Source organism: Haematobia irritans, chromosome 1, assembly GCF_050003625.1.
Source record: "Haematobia irritans isolate KBUSLIRL chromosome 1, ASM5000362v1, whole genome shotgun sequence".
Classification (NCBI taxonomy): domain Eukaryota; kingdom Metazoa; phylum Arthropoda; class Insecta; order Diptera; family Muscidae; genus Haematobia; species Haematobia irritans.
Window position 1 is genome coordinate 239,339,554 of NC_134397.1, and position 21,627 is coordinate 239,361,180.

At 33.1% G+C, this 21,627-nt stretch overlaps 1 protein-coding gene across 1 annotated transcript; it reads left to right on the forward strand.

Annotated features, from left to right (window-relative positions):
- Positions 1-7,033: 7,033 nt before the first annotated feature.
- On the forward strand, positions 7,034-11,127 carry LOC142235526 (uncharacterized). Its single transcript, XM_075306779.1, has 3 exons — positions 7,034-9,568; positions 10,078-10,191; positions 10,252-11,127. Exons 1-3 carry the CDS (start codon positions 7,034-7,036, stop codon positions 11,125-11,127), a joined length of 3,525 nt encoding a protein of 1,174 aa, XP_075162894.1.
- The last annotated feature ends 10,500 nt before the right edge of the window (positions 11,128-21,627 follow it).

A 21,627-nucleotide genomic window follows, 5' to 3' on the forward strand; every position in this document is an offset into this window, starting at 1 on the left:
CGTATTTTATCAAAATACGAAATTCCTTTTTTCCATTTTTTTTTTCACAATAACAAAAGTTGCTTCACAAAAGACGCTCTTTCTCACAAACTTATTGACTTACATACGTCAAATTTTGACACGAATCATTTGAAAGTTGGTACTATATAAAAATAATAGGTTGGAACTATATAAAAATAATACTAACGACGCCATCTATGTGTCAGACCGGGGACTTATCAGCCAACCTGTTAAGTTAGTGCATATGTTTGCAACACCCAGAAGGAGACGAGATAGACAAATGGTGTCTTTGGAAAAAATGCTCAGGGTGGGCTCCTGAGTCGATATAGCCATGTCCGTCTGTCCGTGAACACATTTTTGTAATCAAAGTCTACGTCGCACTTTTAGTCCAATCGACTTCAAATTTGGCACAAGTATGTGTTTTGGCTCAGAATATAACCCTATTGATTTTGGAAGAAATCGGTTCAGATTTAGATATAGCTCCCATATAAATGTTTTTCTGATTTCGACAAGAATGGTCAAAATACCAACATTTTCCTTGTAAAATCGCCACTGCTTAGTCGAAAAGTTGTCAAAATGACTCTAATTTTCCTAAATACATATTTCAGATTTAAATGTTTCCCATATTTATTTTACTAACATTGTGCTCTACCCTAATGCATTAGCCGACGTAAATTTTGAGTCTATAGATTTTCTAGAAGTCTATAAAATTCTGTCCAGATCGAGTGATATTTAGATGTAAATATTTGGGACAAACCTTTAAATATAGCCCCCAACACATGTGACAGATGTGATATGGTATCGAAAATTTAGATCTACAAAAAGCGCAGGGTATAATATAGTCGGCCCCGCCCGACATTAGACTTTCCTTACTTGTTTTTACTAACATTGTGTTTCACACTAGTGCATTAGCCGACTTAAATTTTGAGTCTATAGATTTTGTAGAAGTCTATCAAATTCTGTCCAGATCGAGTGATATTTAAATATATGTATTTGGGACAAACTTTATATATAGCCCCCAAAACATTTGACGGATGGTATCGAAAATTTAGATCTACAAAGTGGTGCAGGGCATATATAGTCGGCCCGCCCGACTTTAGACTTTCCTTACTTGTTATACCCACCACCATAGAATGGTGACGGGGTATAATAAGTTTGTCATTCCGTTTGTAACACATCGAAATATCGATTTCCGACTATATAAAGTATATATATTCTTGATCAGGGAGAAATTCTAAGACGATATAACGATGTCCGTCTGTCCGTCTATCTGTCTGTCTGTCTGTTGTAATCACGCTGCAGTCTTCAATAATGAAGCAATCGTGCTGAAATTTTGCACAAACTCGTCTTTTGTCTGCAGGCAGGTCAAGTTCGAAGATGGGCCATATCGGTCCAGGTTTTGATATAGTCCCCATATAAACCGACCTCCCGATTTGGGGTCTTGGACTTATAGAAATCGTAGTTTTTATCCAATTTGCCTGAAATTCGAAATCTAGAGGTATTTTATGACCATAAAGAGGTGTGCCAAAAATGGTGAGTATCGGTCCATGTTTTGGTATAGCCCTCATATAGACCGATCTCCCGATTTTACTTCTTGGGCTTATAGAAACCGCAGTTTTAATTCAATTTACCTGAAATTGGAATCTGGAGGTATTTTAGGACCATAAAGAGGTGTGCCAAAAGTGGTGAGTATTGGTCCATATTTTGGTATAGCCCCCATATATACCGATTTCCCGATTTTACTTCTTGGGCTTCTAGAATCCGAAGTTTTTATCCTATTTGCCTGAAATTGGAAATCTAGAGGTATTTTCGGGTCATAAAGAGGTGTGCCGCAAACGGTGAATATCGGTCCATATTTTAGTGTAGCCTCCATAGGAACGATCTCCCGATTTAACTCCTTGGGTTTCTAGAAACCGTAGTTCTTATCTGATTTGCCTGAAATTGTAAATATTCTGGTATTTTAGGCTCACAAAAACGTGTATCGGATTAAGTTGTTATTGGTCCATTTGGTAATGCATCCATATAGACCGACTTCACTTCTTGAGGATGTATTTAGAAGGCGCACTGATCATGAAAGTTGCTTGAAACTCAATGTTAAATTTCCAGATTTTACTTCTACAGATTTAAGATTTCAAATCAAGACGTTATTTTATAATTTTCTTGCACACTTACAAGAGATGTTAATGTTTCCTCTAAAACTCACACAAAAATGATTCTTATAAATCCAGAATCTGATATAGTCCTCATAGGTGAAATCTAAGTACATACAGAGAAACAATTAAACTTTACCGAGTTACTTGAAATTTATAGAGGACTGGGGAGAGGTTACGATATTAATAGTTGATACCTGATTTTGTGATATTTGGACGGAAGAGAGGCCGCCCCTTTAGGCTTATTATTTGCTATATCACTTTTCGATATTTGGTCGGGGAGGAGGTCCTCCTCTAAAAATGCAAAAAAAAAAATCTTAAGTTTTCTTGAAATTTACAGAAGCAGTGGGGGAAGGTTATGAACGAAGAGGCAACCTTCCTTGCCCCACACTTGAAGGAAAGTTTCAAGAATTTTCAGGGAAGGTTAGGGGTGCTATTCACTACGGTGTTTGTCGATATTGTATCGGGGAAAGTGACGTCCCTTTAAAACAATAGAGCAAAATTTAAACATCTCCGATCTACTTGAAATTTACAGGAAACGTGGGAAGAGGTGATTAAATTTATACATGATTTTTAGATTAGTATATCATTTTTGGATATTTGGTTGGGGAAGGGGAAAATTGAAATAAACTTTGTCGATTTACTTCGATAGAATTTATAAGGACAATTGAGTAGTTGTGAAATTAATATAGGGTACGTGATAGTCCGATATCAGGTCGGAGTGGAGCGAAGGTGGGGAAAAGTTCCCTTTTGCCGGTTTTTTTTTTCTTAAATTGAAAGTAGAGGGTTGTCCGTAAATGGGAACTCGGTACATAATTTTATGATTTTTGCACAGGCTTCTGCCAGACTTCTTTTTAGTAAAGAACTTAAATTTACATGAAATTGGCAGCCAACGTATAGGGTGCATCATTTTCCAACATTTTAGCAAATGTTAATGTGGTAAATTTTTTTATTACTTTTGCTTTTTCCGATTTATTGGATGGGAAACAGTAATTCTTTGTATGTTATTGTAATATAGTGCTTAATTATAAGATATGTTGAGGAGAAGGATACCTTTTCTTGACAAACCACATTTAAAATTCACAAGAAATATAGAAGATTGTCCAACTACTTGAATACAGAATATTATGCTATTTAAAAAATTTGGAGGAAAGGGTACACCCTCTCCCCGAAATTTTTTAAGACGAATCGTTTTACATACGCATATCCGCCGTATATGTACCTATAAACGAAAAAGCAAGTAGTCCGATTTGTTTGAAAGAATTAAAATCTTTTCGAATTTGTTTTCAGCACGAAGGATATGGTTGACTATGTTAACGCAAAATGTTCCTAAAAATACGCTTCGGAAGGCGCAGGAAAGCGGGCCGGATTACGCTAATTTTCTATAAAAGCAAAGTTTTGACAAAATTTTCTACAAAAATAAAATTTTGACAAAATTTTCTATAAAAATAAACTTTTGACAAAATTTTCTATAAAAAAATTGGACAAAATTTTGAGAAATGTTGATATAGAATTAAACTTTTGAGAATTTTTTTTTCTGTATGTTCGGATAAACCACTGTGCGAGAAGTCTCAATAACATCAATATCTACCTGTAGTAACAGCATCCAGCATTGTACATATGGCTAAACATACAAACGTTGCATCAGCCACGCATAAATATGTATGTTGGTGCGTTTACCCCTGAAATGCATTTTTACGCTCTTTTTACAACATCAACAACAACATGCGATGCAATGCAAAAATGCATATTGATATTCTATCAACTTGCCTAAAGAGACAATGATCAACAAGAAGACGATAATGATTTTGATATTTTTCTCATTCCTTTTTTGCATGGAGAATTTTTTATATTCTGTTTTCGATAGTTAGTTGAGTTGCATTGTTACAGCCAAATAAAACGATCAATTTGGATCACTAAAATTATAAAATTTTCGAGTTTTAATTTTTGAAATAATAGCCTATAAAAAAGCTTATAGGCTCAACATTGGTGACCCCGACGTGATTGATTGGAATCACGTATTTTTAGTGCCAAGTCGGGTATTAAAATATAAAAATTTCGTCGGATTTTAAGCCAAAAAAAAAACTTGAGACTTGCTCAGACAGCGAATATTGCGTAATCCATTGCGTAATTATAAAAGCTGAATTTTGGATTTTTGATTAAAAATTGGAAAAATATGCCAGATTTTAATACATCATCATCATCTAATTCCAAGGAATCGGGTAAGGAAAGCTCCGATTTATCGCAGTGCTTAAAAAAAGTGGAATTAATCGGTAAGCAGCTGGAGAAATTTAATAAGCGCATTACTTCCGATGAATTGCAAACACTGGATGAAGCTGATCTGTCCGTCCGCCTCGATTATGTTGAAAGTTTAAATACAAATTTCGAAAATTCCCTATCAATTGTGGAAAATTATCAAGGAGATAGTTTGGATGAAACTATCAGAGACAATTTTATGAAATCTTATTTTGAAGCAAAGGCAAAACTAAAGCGGAAAATTGTGGCCAGTGGCGGTACACGTTCTTTACCTTCATCATCAACTTTTCGTCAATTTTCGATAGAGGAACCAAGAAATATTCGCAAAACTCGACTGCCAGAACTAAAAATTCCAGCTTTCAGTGGTTCATACACCGACTGGCCGAACTTTTTTGCTATGTTTACCACAGTTATAGCCAACGATATGGATTTAACCAATATAGAAAAGTTCCAGCATCTACGGTCTCTCTTAACTGGATCTGCTTTGGATACGATATCATCTTTGGAGCCGAATGATGCAAATTATGATAAAGCAATTGAATTACTTAAAAATCGATTCGATAATAAATTGCTTCTTTTTCAGATGCATATCAAAGAGGTTTTTGGGTTGAAAAATGTTGAAAAAGGGTCTGCATCCAGTCTTCGCCAGCTTAACGATAAACTCAACGCTCATATACGAGCCCTCGAAACGATATGTACCAAAGAGCAATTGGCAGATGGATTTCTCGTTAATTTAGTGGTTTCTAAACTGGATCACCAAACACAAGCCAAGTGGGAAGAAGAGTTGCAAAATGATAGATTGCCAACATGGCCATTCATGGCTTCCTTTCTTGAACGAAGATGTCGTATGATGGAAAATCTTGAGAGCTCTATGAAACCAACCACATCTAATCAACAATCAAGTAAGAAATCGAATTCCCAAGGTCGAAATGTTTTGATAGCTTCCGGAGCCAAGCAATCGTTTTGTACATTTTGTAATGCAAATGATCATTACATATCGAATTGCTCACAGTTTTCAAATCTCTCCCCAACGCTACGTTTTAGAGAAGTAACAAGTATATAAGGCCGCAAGTTCGGCCAGGCCGAATCTTATGTACCCACCACCATGGATTGCGTAGAAACTTCTACGAAAGACTATCATCCACAATCGAATTACTTGGGTTGTGGTATCTTAAAACTTCTTAACATCGTTTTCTAAATTGTGATTTAGTCCATACATGGTATATATTAGACAAAAAAGTTATGTATAGTTAAGTCTACAAATAATTACGAATCGATATGGACTTTTTGTACGTAGAGAGCCAGAATTGAAATATGGCTATATATAATTATGGACTGATATGAACCAATCCCTGCATGGTTGTTGGATACCATATACCAACATCACGTACCAAATTCCAACCGAATGGGAAGAATTTTGCCCTTCCAAGGGGCTCTGGGGGCCAAATCGGGGGATCGGTTTATATGGGGCCTATATATAATTATGAACCGATATCGACCAATTTTTGCATGGGAGTTTGAGGCCATATATTAACACCACGTACCAAATTTCAACTAAATCAGATGAATTTTGGTCTTCCAAGGGGTTCCGGAGGTCAAATCTGGTGATCGGTTTATATGGGGGCTATATAACTATGAACCGATGTGGATCAATGGTTGCATGGTTGTTAGAGACCATATACTAACATCACGTACCAAATTTCAGCCGGATCGGATGAAATTTGCTTCGCTTACAGGCCTCGCAAGCCAAATCGGAGGATCGGTTTATATGGGGGCTATATATAATTATGGACCGATGTGGACCAATTTTTGCATGGTTGTTAGAGACCATATACTAACACCATGTACCAAATTTCAGCCGGATCGGATGAAATTTGCTTCTCTTAGAGGCCTCGCAAGCCAAATCGGGGGATCGGTTTATATGGGGGCTATATATAATTATGGACCGATGTGGACCAATTTTTGCGTGGTTGTTAGAGACCATATACTAACACCATGTACCAAAATTCAGCCGGATCGGATGAAATTTGCTTCTCTTAGGGGCCTCGCAAACCAAATCGGGGGATCGGTTTATATGGGGGCTATATATAATTATGGACCGATGTGGACCAATTTTTGCGTGGTTGTTAGAGACCATATACTAACACCATGTACCAAAATTCAGCCGGATCGGATGAAATTTGCTTCTCTTAGAGGCCTCGCAAGCAAAATTTTGGGGTCCGTTTATATGGGGGCTATACGTAAAAGTGGACCGATATGGCCCATTTGCAATACCATCCGACCTACATCAATAACAACTACTTGTGCCAAGTTTCAAGTCGATAGCTTGTTTCGTTCGGAATTTAGCGTGATTTCAACAGACGGACGGACGGACGGACGGACGGACGGACGGACGGACGGACGGACGGACATGCTCAGATCGACTCAGAATTTCACCACGACCCAGAATATATATACTTTATGGGGTCTTAGAGCAATATTTCGATGTGTTACAAACGGAATGACAAAGTTAATATACCCCCCATCCTATGGTGGTGGGTATAAAAAGACTAAATTTGTGTCTTAACTGTTTAAGAAAGGGTCATAGACTCCAGAAATGTAAGTTTGGGCCCTGCAATATCTGCCAAATGAAACACCACTCGCTATTACATATCGATAATAATTTTGAATCACTATCAACACCCACACAAGCTAACAACAACATCAATCAAGGGCACCCACCATCTTCCTCGCAGCCACCGCAAGTACAAACACAATCTACTCTCGTTTCATCAAATCCTACCCAACAATTCGAAACTGCTGATGGTACAAATATTTTGTTAGCGACCGCTATTGTTTTGGTTAAAACTAATTCTGGCGTATTCGTTCCATGCCGAGCGATTCTAGATTCGGCCTCCCAGCTAAATTTTATAACAACTCGATTTGTCAATCAGGCCCAGTTAAAGGTGAGAAATTCAAATATCGTAATATCTGGTATCGGCGAAGGTAACATTTTGGCTGATAAATCGACAGAAATATTAATAAAATCATGCCACAGTGAATATTCTGTTTCATTCGTAGCTGTTGTGATACCATCAATTACAGAATACCAGCCAAATCGAAATCTTAAGGTAAATGATTTCAAAATCCCTCATAACATTAAATTAGCTGATTCCAACTTTTGTGAGAGGGGAAGAATAGATCTACTTATTGGCGCTGGCCTATTTTTCGAACTAATGAGTGTTGGCCAAATACGCTGTGGAAATAATTCGACAATTTTACAAAAAACCCGTCTTGGATGGGTGGTATCTGGTGGGGGCGCATCTCACTCGAATGCATGTTCATTAGCCGCTGCATCAAAGGCCATTACAAAAGGCGAACATGAATCGTTGGCTGATATTGTAAAGAGCTTTTGGGAAGTAGAGCAGAATTTTGGAAACCCTGGGCAGCTTAATTCCGACGATGAGTTCTGTGAGCAACATTTTATTGAAAACACAGTGCGTCTATCCTCTGGTGAATATTCAGTTTCATTACCAAAGAAAATAAATTCAAATGAACTTGGTGATTCTTATGGGAGAGCCCACAGTCGATTTCTCAATTTAGAGAGAAAATTGAATAAATTGCCTGCAGTAAAGAAAAAATACAGTGAGTTCATGAGTGAGTATATCGATCTAAAGCACATGAGTCTCGTCACAGATATTCCTCCACAAACCAAAACTTATTTTCTGCCTCACCACTGTGTGCATAAGGAGGAGAGCACAACTACCAAGCTCAGGGTAGTATTTGATGGGTCGGCAAAAACAAACACAGGCCTTTCATTAAACGAAACTCTTCATTCGGGCCCTACTATACAGGCCAAATTATTTAATACGATACTTCGTTTTAGATTTTTCAAAATCGCTTTAAGTGGCGACATATGTAAGATGTATAGATGTGTTCTCATTAATCCACCAGATGATTACCTCCAATGTATATTGTGGAGAAATAGCTCTAGTGAGGACATACAAATATACAAGCTGAACACAGTGACTTACGGCACAAAACCCGCCGCCTTTCTTGCTATACGTGCAATGCATCAGCTTGCTTTTGATGAGAGAGAATTGTTTCCCATTGGTGCAAATATCGTCACTAGAGATTTTTATGTGGACGATTTGATCTCCGGAGGGGATTCAATAGAAGAGGTCATTGAAATAAGAGAACAAATCACGTCTCTTCTGAAGAGAGGAAACTTTCAAATACGAAAGTGGTGTTCTAATGATGACTCCGTCTTGGAAAATGTGCCTGCTGGTGATCGTGAAACTTTTTTAGAATTTCATGATGGGACAAATATCACTAAAACCCTGGGCCTTGTTTGGAATCCAAAGTTGGATAATTTTATTTTTTCATTTTCGCATTTTTTAGAATCAACAAATATTTCAAAGCGGACTGTTTTATCGTCTATAGCCCGTCTATATGACCCTCTGGGGCTAATTGGGCCTGTCATAACTAAGGCCAAAGTTTTTATGCAAAACTTGTGGAAAATTAAATTGGATTGGGATGAGAGCTTGCCCCAAGATTTGCACACTGCTTGGTTGCAATATGTTTCAAAATTTTCGTTTGCTAGCCAATTCGAATATCCTAGATTTGTTTTACTTCCAGATTCGGATGTTCAAATACATGCCTTTTGCGATGCGAGCATATCAGCCTATGGAGCCTGTATTTATGTGAGATCAGAGCACGAAGGAGAGATTCGGGTGAATTTATTATGCTCCAAATCTAGAGTGGCACCCCTTAAAGTTCTAACGATACCAAAATTGGAATTATCAGCAGCGCTGCTTCTCGCTGAACTTTTGGATGATGTTTCAAGTACTCTGGGCAAAGGTTATGAATGTCACTGCTGGTCGGACTCCATGGTAGTATTGTCGTGGCTGCGGGAAGAGTCTTCGAATTACAACATTTTTGTAAGTAATAGAGTGAGTCGTATCCAAAATCTGACCAAAAATATGATGTGGCACCATGTGCCTACCGCTAAAAATCCTGCGGATATATTATCGAGAGGTTCTACACCAGAAGAGCTGGTGAAGTGTAACCTGTGGAAAAATGGACCCTCTTTTTTATACAAAAATTTTGAACATTGGCCAAATAATATGAATTTCATTGAAGATTTGCCTGAACGTCGACGTGCAGTTCTAATTGCTTCGACGGTATATGATTTTGCTTTGAATTGCAAATTTCTAAATTCTTTCTATAAAATTCAACGGATTTTTGGATATGTATATCGTTTCATGAATTTTTCAAAATTTAAATCCGGCGAAAATACAATGGAAATGATATTAAAATGGGAACTAAGATACTTTTTCGAAACATTCAAATAATTAATTTTTCAGCTGAATATAAAGCCTTGAAATCAAAATCAAATATTTCTACATCTAGCAAATTACTCGCGCTTGCACCATTTATGGATTCTGATGGGTTGATTAGAGTCGGCGGGCGGTTGCAAAATTCGTATTTAAATTTCGACGCTCAGCACCCAATAATTGTTCCGAAAAGCCACCCACTTACCAAGTCAATGGTCATTTACTTCCACGAAAAATTTCTGCACGCGGGTCCTCAAAGTCTTTTGGCAAATATTCGTCAGCAATATTGGCCTCTAGGAGGCAGGAAAACTATCAGCCTAATAATTGCTAAATGTATAAAATGTTTTCGCTTAAAGCCTAAAATAGCTGAGCACATAATGGGCAGTTTGCCGCACGAAAGAGTTCAGCCAAGCAGGGCATTTTCTATAACTGGAATTGATTTTTGCGGGCCTTTTTATTATAAATCAGAGGTACGAAATCGGCCACCATTAAAAAGTTACATATGTATATTTATATGTTTTGCAACTAAGGCGATACATATGGAATTGGTATCCGACTTATCTACATCGTCGTTCCTGTCATCCTTAAAGCGATTCATCTCGATTCGAGGCAAACCAAAAACTATTTGGTCGGACAATGCCACAAATTTTGTAGGAGCCAAAAACGAATTGGGTGAACTACGGCAACTTTTTTTCAACCAAACGAGCATGCAGCAAATCCAAAAACACTGTTTTGAGGATGAAATCAATTGGAAATTTATACCGCCCAGATCACCGCACTTTGGGGGCCTTTGGGAGGCTGCGGTTAAATCGGCCAAGTATCATTTCTATCGCACAGTGGGGCAGTCAGTTCTTTCATTTGATGAATTAAGGACCCTGGTATGTGAAATATGTGCCGTGTTAAATTCTAGACCTCTATGCCAAATATCAGAAGATCCAAACGATCTCGAAGTGTTGACACCTGGCCACTTTTTAGTTGGCGCCCCATTAACAACAATTTCGGAGCCCGATGTAACAGATTTGAATATTAATAGATTGAATAGATGGCAAAAGGTTTGCTATATGCAGCAAATATTTTGGAAGAAGTGGAGTTCTTCTTATCTGGCCCTTCTTCAAGAGCGGTCAAAGTGGAAGTCACAACGCAAAAATGTTGCCATCGGAGATATGGTACTTGTAAAAGATGACAATCTGCCACCTTTGAAATGGCTTTTGGGACGAGTTGTAGATGTTGTAAGAGGCAACGATGAAATAGTTCGAGTGGCAATCATAAAAACCATCAACGGCATAATTCGACGATCAGTTGCCAAATTAGCCGTACTACCCATTAATGATAATGTTGTTGAAACGCACAGCCTTCCAACGGGGGGAGGATGTTCGGATAAACCACTGTGCGAGAAGTCTCAATAACATCAATATCTACCTGTAGTAACAGCATCCAGCATTGTACTGGCTAAACATACAAACGTTGCATCAGCCACGCATAAATATGTATGTTGGTGCGTTTACCCCTGAAATGCATTTTTACGCTCTTTTTACAACATCAACAACAACATGCGATGCAATGCAAAAATGCATATTGATATTCTATCAACTTGCCTAAAGAGACAATGATCAACAAGAAGACGATAATGATTTTGATATTTTTCTCATTCCTTTTTTGCATGGAGAATTTTTTATATTCTGTTTTTCGATAGTTAGTTGAGTTGCATTGTTACAGCCAAATAAAACGATCAATTTGGATCACTAAAATTATAAAATTTTCGAGTTTTAATTTTTGAAATAATAGCCTATAAAAAAGCTTATAGGCTCAACACTGTAAAAAAAAAAAATTCTGTAGAAATAAAATTTTCTGCAGAAATAAAATTTTGACAAAATGTTCTATAGAAATAATATTTTGACAAAATTTTCAATAGAAATAAAATTTTGACAAAATTTTCAATAGAAATAAAATTTTGACAAACTTTTCTATAGAAATAAAATTTTTCAAAAATTTTCTATAGAAATAACATTTTGACAAAATTTTCTATAGAAATAAAATTTTGACAAAATTTTCAGTAGAAATGAAATGTTACCAAAATTTTTATAGAAATAAAAATTTTCTATAGAAATAAAGATTTTCTTTGGAAACAAAATTTTGACAACATTTTCTATAAAAATAAACATTTGACGAATTTTCTATAAAAAAAAAAATTGGACAAAATGTTGAGAACATTTTCTGTAGAAATAAAATTTTCAATGGAAATAAATTTTGACAAAATTTTCAATAAAAATGAAATTTTGACAAAATTTTCTATAGAAATAAAATTCTGACAAAATTTTCTATAGAAATAAAATTTTGACAAACTTTTCTATAGAAATAAAATTTTCCAAAAATTTTCTATAGAAATAAAATTTTCCAAAAATTTTCTATAGAAATAAAATTTTCCAAAAATTTTCTATAGAAATAAAATTTTCCAAAAATTTTCTATACAAATAAACTTTTACTTAAAAATTTTCAATAGAAATAAAATTTTGACAAAATTTTCAATAGAAATTAAATTTTATCAAAATTTTCAATAGAAATTAAATTTTATCAAAATTTTTTATATAAATAAAAAATTTTCTATAGAAATAAAAAATTTCTATAGAAACAAAATTTTGACAAAATTTTCTATAAAAATTTTGAGAAATGTTGCTATAGAATTAAAATTTTGAGAAAATAAAATTTTCTGTAGAAAATTTTGGCACTAGTGGAAACCGTGGCCCTGAGTCGAATTAGCGATGTACATCTGTCCATATGTCTGTGAACATATTTCGATAATCAAAGTCAAGCTGCAACCTAGTGTTTTGGGTTATAATCGATCAAGTTTCAATTTTCGATATACTAGCCGATCGTATATAGACTTTCATGTACACCCTCAAAAAAAAATCGCTTCTCTAACATATGTTCCAAACATATTTTGCAGGAAGCACATATATTATTGGATATTGCCGAAACACTATTATGTTTGTTTTATGTGAACATATTATATGTTTGGAAGCATTTTGAGCCCAAAAATATTATATGCTTGGAAGAATTTTCTCCCCACGAAGATTGTGCTCATTCCCTCACATAATTTTCACTTCCACGAAATGTTTAGTTCTTGGCACCTGTTTCTGTAATACAAATAGTGTTGAAGAAATTATTCAATTTTATAATTTTTTTTTTAAATTTTACCTTTCGCCTGGACGGAGAATCGAACCGGGAACCTTGCAATTTGTAAGCCAACACACTACCACTGGGCTACGTAGCTGTTATAGTCACCAATAGACAATTATTATAAGTTATATTTATATAGCATAGTTTGCAGCGCCCACGAGCCCATGCAAACATTACATTATTTAACAGAAATATACATTTGTTGGCTACGTGGTGCAGTGGTAAGCATACGTTCCGATTTATATTAACGAACCAAGAAAAAAATTGTGCCCATAATGCCAAAATGATAAACAAAACACATGTCCACACATACATAAAATGCTGCTCTCAAGGCGAAAACACATGCTGTTTTTTTTTCAAATGTGTATTCTCTTGGTCCGAATGTCTATTCTCTTTACTCCGAATACTCATTCTAATATTCAAATTAAATAATATTTAGAGTTAAGCATTTCATATTTTTGGCCTTATCATAAAACAGTTTTCCGAAACAACATACAAGCGGTTTCACAGAAATTGCTCTCTTTTCATTCTCTCGCTGTCATTGGCGGAGCTAGAAATTTTCTCTGGGGGGGGCTATGCCCCCCCAGGCACCCTTCAAAATTTTGTCGAAATTTCCGAAGCGATAAATTACGCCTATTGATAAAACTATACATCCTCAATTTTATTGCGGTGTTAAAGGCAATATGCAGCAAAATCAATCAAAAACAAAAAAAAAACTCAATCACAAAAATTAGTTGTATCAATTAATTTTTTAATTGGCTTTGATGATTGATACTATCATTTTTTTTTTTATTGAATACATTTCAATTAAAAACAAGTAAGTAAAGTCTAAAGTCGGGCGGAACCGACTATATTATACCCTTCAACACTATGTAGACAAACATTTGTGTTACCATCTCAACTACTTAAAATTTGCTGGGAGCTATATAAAGGTTTGCATTTCCAGATACAAATACTTTTAATGGAAACAATTTTTTGTACTTCTACAAAAACTCTAGAATTAAAATTTAAATCGGCTAACGCCCTGGGATGATACACAATGTTAGTAAAAAATATGGGAAATATGAAGTGAGAGAAATTTTAATGCAATTGTACAAAAGAGATTTATGATTTTTCAGGCGATACATATGTATTCGAGATATAGGACAATTAGAGTAATATTTACAATTTTTGCTACTCAGCAGTGGCGATTTTACAAGGATATTGGTTAGATCTCGCCAAGATATGTGTAGGGCGACTTGGAGCCTTATTTAAAACTCATCCGTTCTGTGGAAATTTTGGCATTGCAGTGTGTAGGATATGGCTAAGATATGGGGAAATCATCACAGAATTTTGTGTAAACTGTGAGAATTTTGGCCATATTTGTATTCTCTGTGGAAACTATCCAGTCAATTGGAGGAAAATCCCATTGAAAATGGGTCTAAAATATGAAACAATCGACCATATTTCCCCAACTCTGGTGTACGTATATATGGGAGCTATATACAACCTGAACCAATTTTGACTTAATTTGGCATGCATAGTTAGAATAATAATTCTGCTATCTATGCGAAATTTCACGTAAATGGGAGTATAACTTTGCGCCCCCTGGTCATATGAGTGCAAATCGGACGGGAGATATATACGGGAGCCATATCAAAATCTGAATCGATTTCAACCAAATTTGGCACAATTACCTATACTACTAAACGTACTCCTTGTGCGAAATTTGAAGCCAATCACGGCAAAACCCTGGATTTTGAGGCCATATAAGTTCAAATCGGACGAAAGATATATATGGGAGCTATATCTAAATGTGAACCGATTTCAATCAAGTGTACCAAGCATTGGTAGAATGCCAATTCTACCCTCTGTGCAAAATTTCATGAAGATCGGTAGTAAACTTTGGGCTCTGTGGTCATATGAGTCTAAATCGGACGAAAGATATATATGGTAGCTATATCTAAATCTGAACCGATTTGGCTGATATTTTGCAAGATTTGCGAGATTCATTAAATATTTGGATGTACAGTATTTCAAGAAAATCGGTTGATAAACACGCTAACTATGACCACATCGTAGATAATTATATATGGCAGCTATATCTAAATCTGAACCGATTTTTTTCCAAAACCAATAGCAATTGTCTCTGTCTCAAGAAACGGCCCTATGCCAAATTTGAGGACGATCGGACTTAAATTGCGAGCTGTACTTTGTGCACAAAATTACATATACAGACAGACGGACGGACAGACAGACAGACAGACGGACATCGCTAAATCGACTCAGATTTTAATTCTTACCCGATCGGTATACTAAAAGATGGGTTTATGACCACTATTTCTTGGCGTTATATACAAATGCACAAACTTATTATACCCTGTACCACAGTAGTGGTGAAGGGTATAATTAATTAGATCAATTAATTTCATGGTTGAAGACAAAAAATATTTTATTGTGTGTGGGAGCCGGTTCCACGACACCGCTATAAATAATCAAATAGCAACTTACCATTATTTAATATAACAAAAAATAAAAGCATTGCTTTAAGTATGTGTTTGAAAAATATTTTATTTAAAATGTGTGTTTTAAAACAGGACTAGAAATCATAAAGCAAAACATAAACTTAACATATTCATCGTGTATAAAAAATACTAAGAATAAAAAATTAAATAAAAGGCAAAAAATAAATTGAATATTATAAAACGTCTATCTTCGATTAGTTTTTAAAAATTCTGTGAGAACAGAATACAACGAAGCAACTGTTGAGAGCAGCGGTGCCAACTCTGTGGATTTTTCGTGATTTTGACGATTTTAGATGGTAAATTGGGCATGTGACGATTCATGATTTTAATCAACGTAGTTATAAATTGACTATTTTTGAAAATGTGCGTCTCAAGTTTCCTTTTAGTGTTTTTATTACGTGTTTTTAGTTGTAATGTAAATATCAATACTAAAAAATATGCACAATCTTAATTGGATTAAACACATCGCAAAGCTTGAATTAAAATATAAAACAACTGTAGCTTTGATTATTCTGGGGGGGGGCATAGCCCCCCCCAGCACCCCCCTAGCTACGCCAATGCTCGCTGTGTTATGTTGATATCTTTCGTCAACCCTCCCAGTTTCAATCTCTATTTCTTTCTCTATACTCTCTCTGTTGCTCTCTGAATAAAATATCACGCATATATATGTTTACTCGAAATTTTTAAATTTATATATGTTTACATTCACACACATTATTTTTATAAAACATTCATAATATAAAACATTTCATAATATTGCCCGATTTTTGCAAATTTGGATTTATTACCCACACTAACTGAGCGTTTCCTCTTATTTAAAAATGGACTCAATATTAGAGGTATACTAACTCTGTAGGTGTAAAATCAAGTATAGATTCTAATATCAGGTATTTCTGTTCATATTGAAATTAACATGTACTTAAACATGTTCTTAAATATGAAATTGGGGTTTACTTACCAAACACATATCAATGATACCCCCCATATGATTATGTTTACTAAATCAGTATGGGTGGTTTAGGGTATGAGATAGTCGGCCCCGCCCGACTTTCTTCTTTACTTATTTGTTTTTTTAAATTTGTTTCTTCAAAAGTGAACTATGTCTGAAATGATATCAAATTTGAGATCAGTTTAGGTTTGTTCGAATTGACTTCACTGAAGATTTCTTGATTGGATTTAAAAATGAGTATCTTTATATGAAAGAAACAACCTGTGAAAAATTTGAGATATAAAGGTTTTTTACTGAACATTTTTTTCCCAGTAAAGACTTACAAGATAGCACCCAGAACATAGGGGTATGTGCGATATATTGCATAATATCAATTAGAAGTGTATTATAAAATATTTAATTTTAATTTGAAACCGGTAAATGAATTAATGTTAATTGGTAATTTATTTTCACACAAAAAGGCCATGAATTGATTACACTTTGTGTCCGCTACCCTGTATGGTATGATCAATACCATGGCATATGTGTGCCTACTCATTACTCAATTCACATTAACAGGCAAACATCAAAAGAAGAAGGGACATTTCTGTGTTCATTCTTTTATGTTGGCGTCATCGTTAGGAAAAACTACAACAAAAACTACAGAAACACCCTCATGACAAATGACGAATTATTTTGCACATATGTATGTATAGTACAACACAGCAATATTTACATATAGATTTCAACACAAAACAAAAGCACTTTTAAATTCATACAATGAGTTGGTATGTGGATAAAAGCAATGCGGTAATCATACATACGTAAGAACGCACATTCTTTGATTCTGCTCAAATTTGTCTTATGGAACTTCTGTCATCGAAATATTTTGTATTTATACACACTATGCATAAACACATACTCACACTCGCCCATACAAATCCAATGGTGATCTTTCGTATAGCAACAGCTAAAGTGCTATTCGGCTGATCGGCTTTAGCCAGAGAGTTTGGTGAGTTTATCCACCATACCATTAGCGTTTAATGTGTGTTGGTCTAACACACCTATAGAAGTGTACTCAAAGACAATTAGATTTTAATATTTATGGGTAGATTAATCTCCTGCAATAGATATAGAGACACACTCTCACAGTTCTCCAAATAGCCATATGATTTAAAAAAAATGCATTATGGCGCAAAATTATTTATTTGGTGAAATTAAATTAATATGTAAAAAACACACTAAACATTGTGCTAAATTATATTTGAAATGGATGAATAAAAATGTTTATCCGCAAAATATACACGGAGGAAACATACGGGTTGGAAATTTTGTCAACATTTTATTTCTATAGAAAATTTTGTCAAAATTTTATTTCTATAGAAAATTTTGTCTAAATTTTATTTCTATAGAACATTTTGTCAAAATTTTATTTCTATAGAAAATTTTGTCAAAATTTGATTTTTATAGAAAATTTTGTCAACATTTTATTTCTATAGAAAATTATGTCCAAATTAGATTTCTAGAGAAATTTTTTCGTGTTGTTGCATTGCTGCAGTAATTTTGTCAACATTTTATTTCTATAGAAAATTTTGTCAAAATTTTATTTCTATAGAAAATTTTGTCAAAATTTTATTTCTATAGAACATTTTGTCAAAATTTTATTTCTATAGAAAATTTTGTCAAAACTTGATTTCTATAGAAAATTTTGTCAACATTTTATTCCTATAGAAAATTATGTCCAAATTAGATTTCTAGAGAAATTTTTTCGTGTTGTTACATTGCTGCAGTAACAAAACGAAATAAAAATAAGATTAAGGGACTTAGGTTAGGTTATGTGGCAGCCCGATGTATCAGGCTCACTTAGACTATTCAGTCCATTGTGATACCACAGTGGTGAACTTCTCTCTTATCACTGAGTGCTGCCCGATTCCATGTTAAGCTCAATGACAAAGGACCTCCTTTTTATAGCCGAGTCCGAACGGCGTTCCACATTGCAGTGAAACCACTTAGAGAAGTTTTGAAACCCTCAGAAATGTCACCAGCATTACTGAGGTGGGATAATCCACCGCTGAAAAATTTTTTGGTGTTCGGTCGTAGCAGGAATCGAACCCACGACCTTGTGTATGCAAGGCGGGCATGCTAACCACTGCACCACGGTGGCTCCCAGATTAAGGGACTTGTAGTTATATGAAAAGATGATGTACAGTGGGAGTAAAGATGATTCAATTTGTAAGAGGAATATTCCTAGATGTTTTCTTCATAAGGAGTTAGCATAAAGGGCCCAAAATTGAGTTATCTATCCCAGACAGATCTATACTAAAGGCTGTGGAAAAGTTCATTCGCCCGAACCGAAACATGTACAGTCTAGGCGAGTATAGATTTGTATCTGGCGTTTTTTTTTTCAATGACTCTATTAATCAAGTTCCTTAATCTAAATTTGTCCATAAAGCTCGATTGATAACTGTAAAATTGGACGCTAAATGCCTGTTTCGGCATCAGGCTAACATGAGAAATTTTTTTCATTTTTTTTGCTGTAGACAATTTGGTCAAAATTTTCTTTCTAAGAAAAATTTTTCCAAATTTTATTTCTATAGAAAATTTTGTCAAAATTTTATTTTTATAAAAACTTCTTCAAAATTTTATTTCTATAAAAATTTTATCAAAATTTTATTTACTCAGAAAATTTTATCAAAATTTTATTTCTTTAGAAAATTTTGTCAAAATTTTATTTCTATTAAAAATTTTATCAAAATTTTATTTCTATAGAAAATTTTGTCAAAAATTAATTTCTATAGAAAATTTTGTCAGAATTTAATTTCTATAGAAATTTTGTCACAATTTTATTTCTTTCGAACATTATGTCAAAAATGTCTTTCTTTCGAACATTTTGTCAAAAATTTATTTCTATAGAAAATTTTTTTAGTTTTTGTTCTGTAGACAATTTTGTCAAAATTTTATTTTTTTAGAAAATTTTATTTCCAAAAAAAATTTTGTCAAAATGTTATTTCTGTAAAAAATTTTGCCAAAATTTTATCTATATAGAAAATTTTGTTCAAATTTTATTTCTATAGAAAACTTTGTCAAAATTTTATTTCTATAGAAAATTGTGTCAAAATTTTATTTCTCTAGAAAATTTTGTCAAAATTTTATTTCTATAGAAAATTTTTTCTAAATTTGATTTCTTTAGAAAATTTTGTCATTATTTTATTTCTATAGAAAATTTTGTCATAATTTTATTTCTATAGAAAATTTTGTCCAAATTAGATTTCTAGAGAAATTTTTTCGTGTTGTTGCATTACTGCAGTAACAAAACGAAATAAAACTAAGATTAAGGGACTTGTAGTTATATGAAAAGATGATGTACAGTGGGAGTAAAGATGATTCAATTTGTTTTCTCCATAAGGAGTTTGCATAAAGGACCCAAAATTGAGTTCTCTGTCCCAGTCAGATCTATACTAAAGGCTGTGGAAAAGTTCATTCGCCAGAACCGAAACCTGTACAGTCTAGGCGTGTATAGATTTGTATATGGCGTTTTCTTTTCAATGACTCTATTAATCAAGTTCCTTAATCTAAATTTGTCCATAAAGCTCGATTGATAATTGTAAAATTGGACGTTAATTGCCTGTTTCGGTATCAGGCTAACATGAGATTTTAAAATTTTTTTTTCTGTAGAAAATTTGGTCAAAACTTTATTTCAAAGAAAATTTTTTCTCCAAATTTTATTTCTTTAGAAAATTTTGTCAAAATTTTATTTCTATAAAAACTTTTTCAAAATTTTATTTCGATAAAAAATTTTATCAAAATTTTATTTCTATAGAAAATTGTCAAAATTTTATTTCTATAGAAGATTTTGTTAAAATTTTATTTCTATAGAGAATTATGTCAAAATTTTATTTTTTTAGAAAATTTTATAAAAATTTTATTTCCAAAGAAAATTTTGTCAAAATCTTATTTCCATAGAACATTTTGTCAAAATGTTATTTCTGTAAAAAATTTTGCCAAAATTTTATCTATATAGAAAATTTTGTCAAAATTGTATCTATATAGAAAATTTTATCAAAATTTTATTTATATAGAAAATTTTGTGAAAATTTGATTTCTATAGAAAATTGTCGGAAAATTTGATTTCTATAGAAAATTTTATTCAAATTTTATTTCTATAGAAAACTTTGTCAAATTTAATTTCTATAGAAAATTGTGTCATAATTTTATTTCTCTAGAAAATTTTGTCAAAATTTCATTTCTATAGAAAATTTTGTCAAAATTTGATTTCTATAGAAAATTTTGGCGAAATTTTATTTCTAGAGACAATTTTGTCAAAATTTTATTTCTATAGAAAATTTTGTCAAAATTTTATTTCTATAAAAAATTTTGTCAAAATTTTATTTCTATAGAAAATTTTGTCAAAGTTTTATTCCTATAGAAAATTTTATCAATATGTTATTTCTATAGAAAATTTTGTCCAAATTAGATTTCTAGAGAATTTTTTTTTTGTAGACAATTTTGTCAAAATTTTATTTCTAAAGAAAATTTTGTCAAATTTTTATTTCTATAGACAATTTTTTCAAAATTTTATTTTTAAGAAAATTTCGTCAAATTTTTATTTCTATAGAATTTTTTTTTGTTTTTTTTTTTCTGTAGACAGTTTTGTCAAAATTTTATTTCTATAGGAAATTTTGTCAAAATTTTATTTTTTAGAAAATTTTATCAAAATTTTATTTCCAAAGAAAATTTTGTCAAAATTTTATTTCCATAGAAAATTTTGTCAAAATTTTATTTCTATAGAAAATTTTGTCAAAATTTTATCTATATATAAAATTTTGTCAACATTTTATCTTTATAGAAAATATTGTCAAATTTTTATTTCTATAGAAAATTTTGTTCATATTTGATTTCTACAGAAAACTTTGTCAAAATATTATTTCTATAGAAAATTGTGTCAAAATTTTATTTCTCTAGAAAATTTTGTCAAAATTTGATTGCTATAGAAAATTTTGTCAAAAATTTAGAGGATGCTGATGAGGAATGTGGTAATTCCGAAACGAGCGTCCGTTCAACCATCTTGCAGTCTATAGGGCTTTGCCCAAATAAATTTGACAAACATTCTTTTCCTCTGTTGGTTAAGCTACACTTGTAGTTTAGTCAATGTATGGTTTTAAGCTGCAATAAAAAACAAGAATGCTTAAAGAACAAAACCAACAATAACAAAACAAAACGAATGGAAAAATTTATTTCTATAGAAAATTTTGTCAAAATTTTATTTCTATAGAACATTTTGTCAAAATTTTATTTCT

What these genes read in the sequence shown, in the direction of transcription:
- LOC142235526 (XM_075306779.1), top strand. Translation starts at nt 7,034, where the DNA reads ATGAAACACCACTCGCTATTACATATCGATAATAATTTTGAATCACTA. An exon ending in CAGTTCTAATTGCTTCGACG is followed by an intron (nt 9,569 to 10,077) that starts GTATATGATTTT and finishes TTTCGCTTAAAG; the next exon opens with CCTAAAATAGCTGAGCACAT. An exon ending in CTTTTTATTATAAATCAGAG is followed by an intron (nt 10,192 to 10,251) that starts GTACGAAATCGG and finishes TTTGCAACTAAG; the next exon opens with GCGATACATATGGAATTGGT.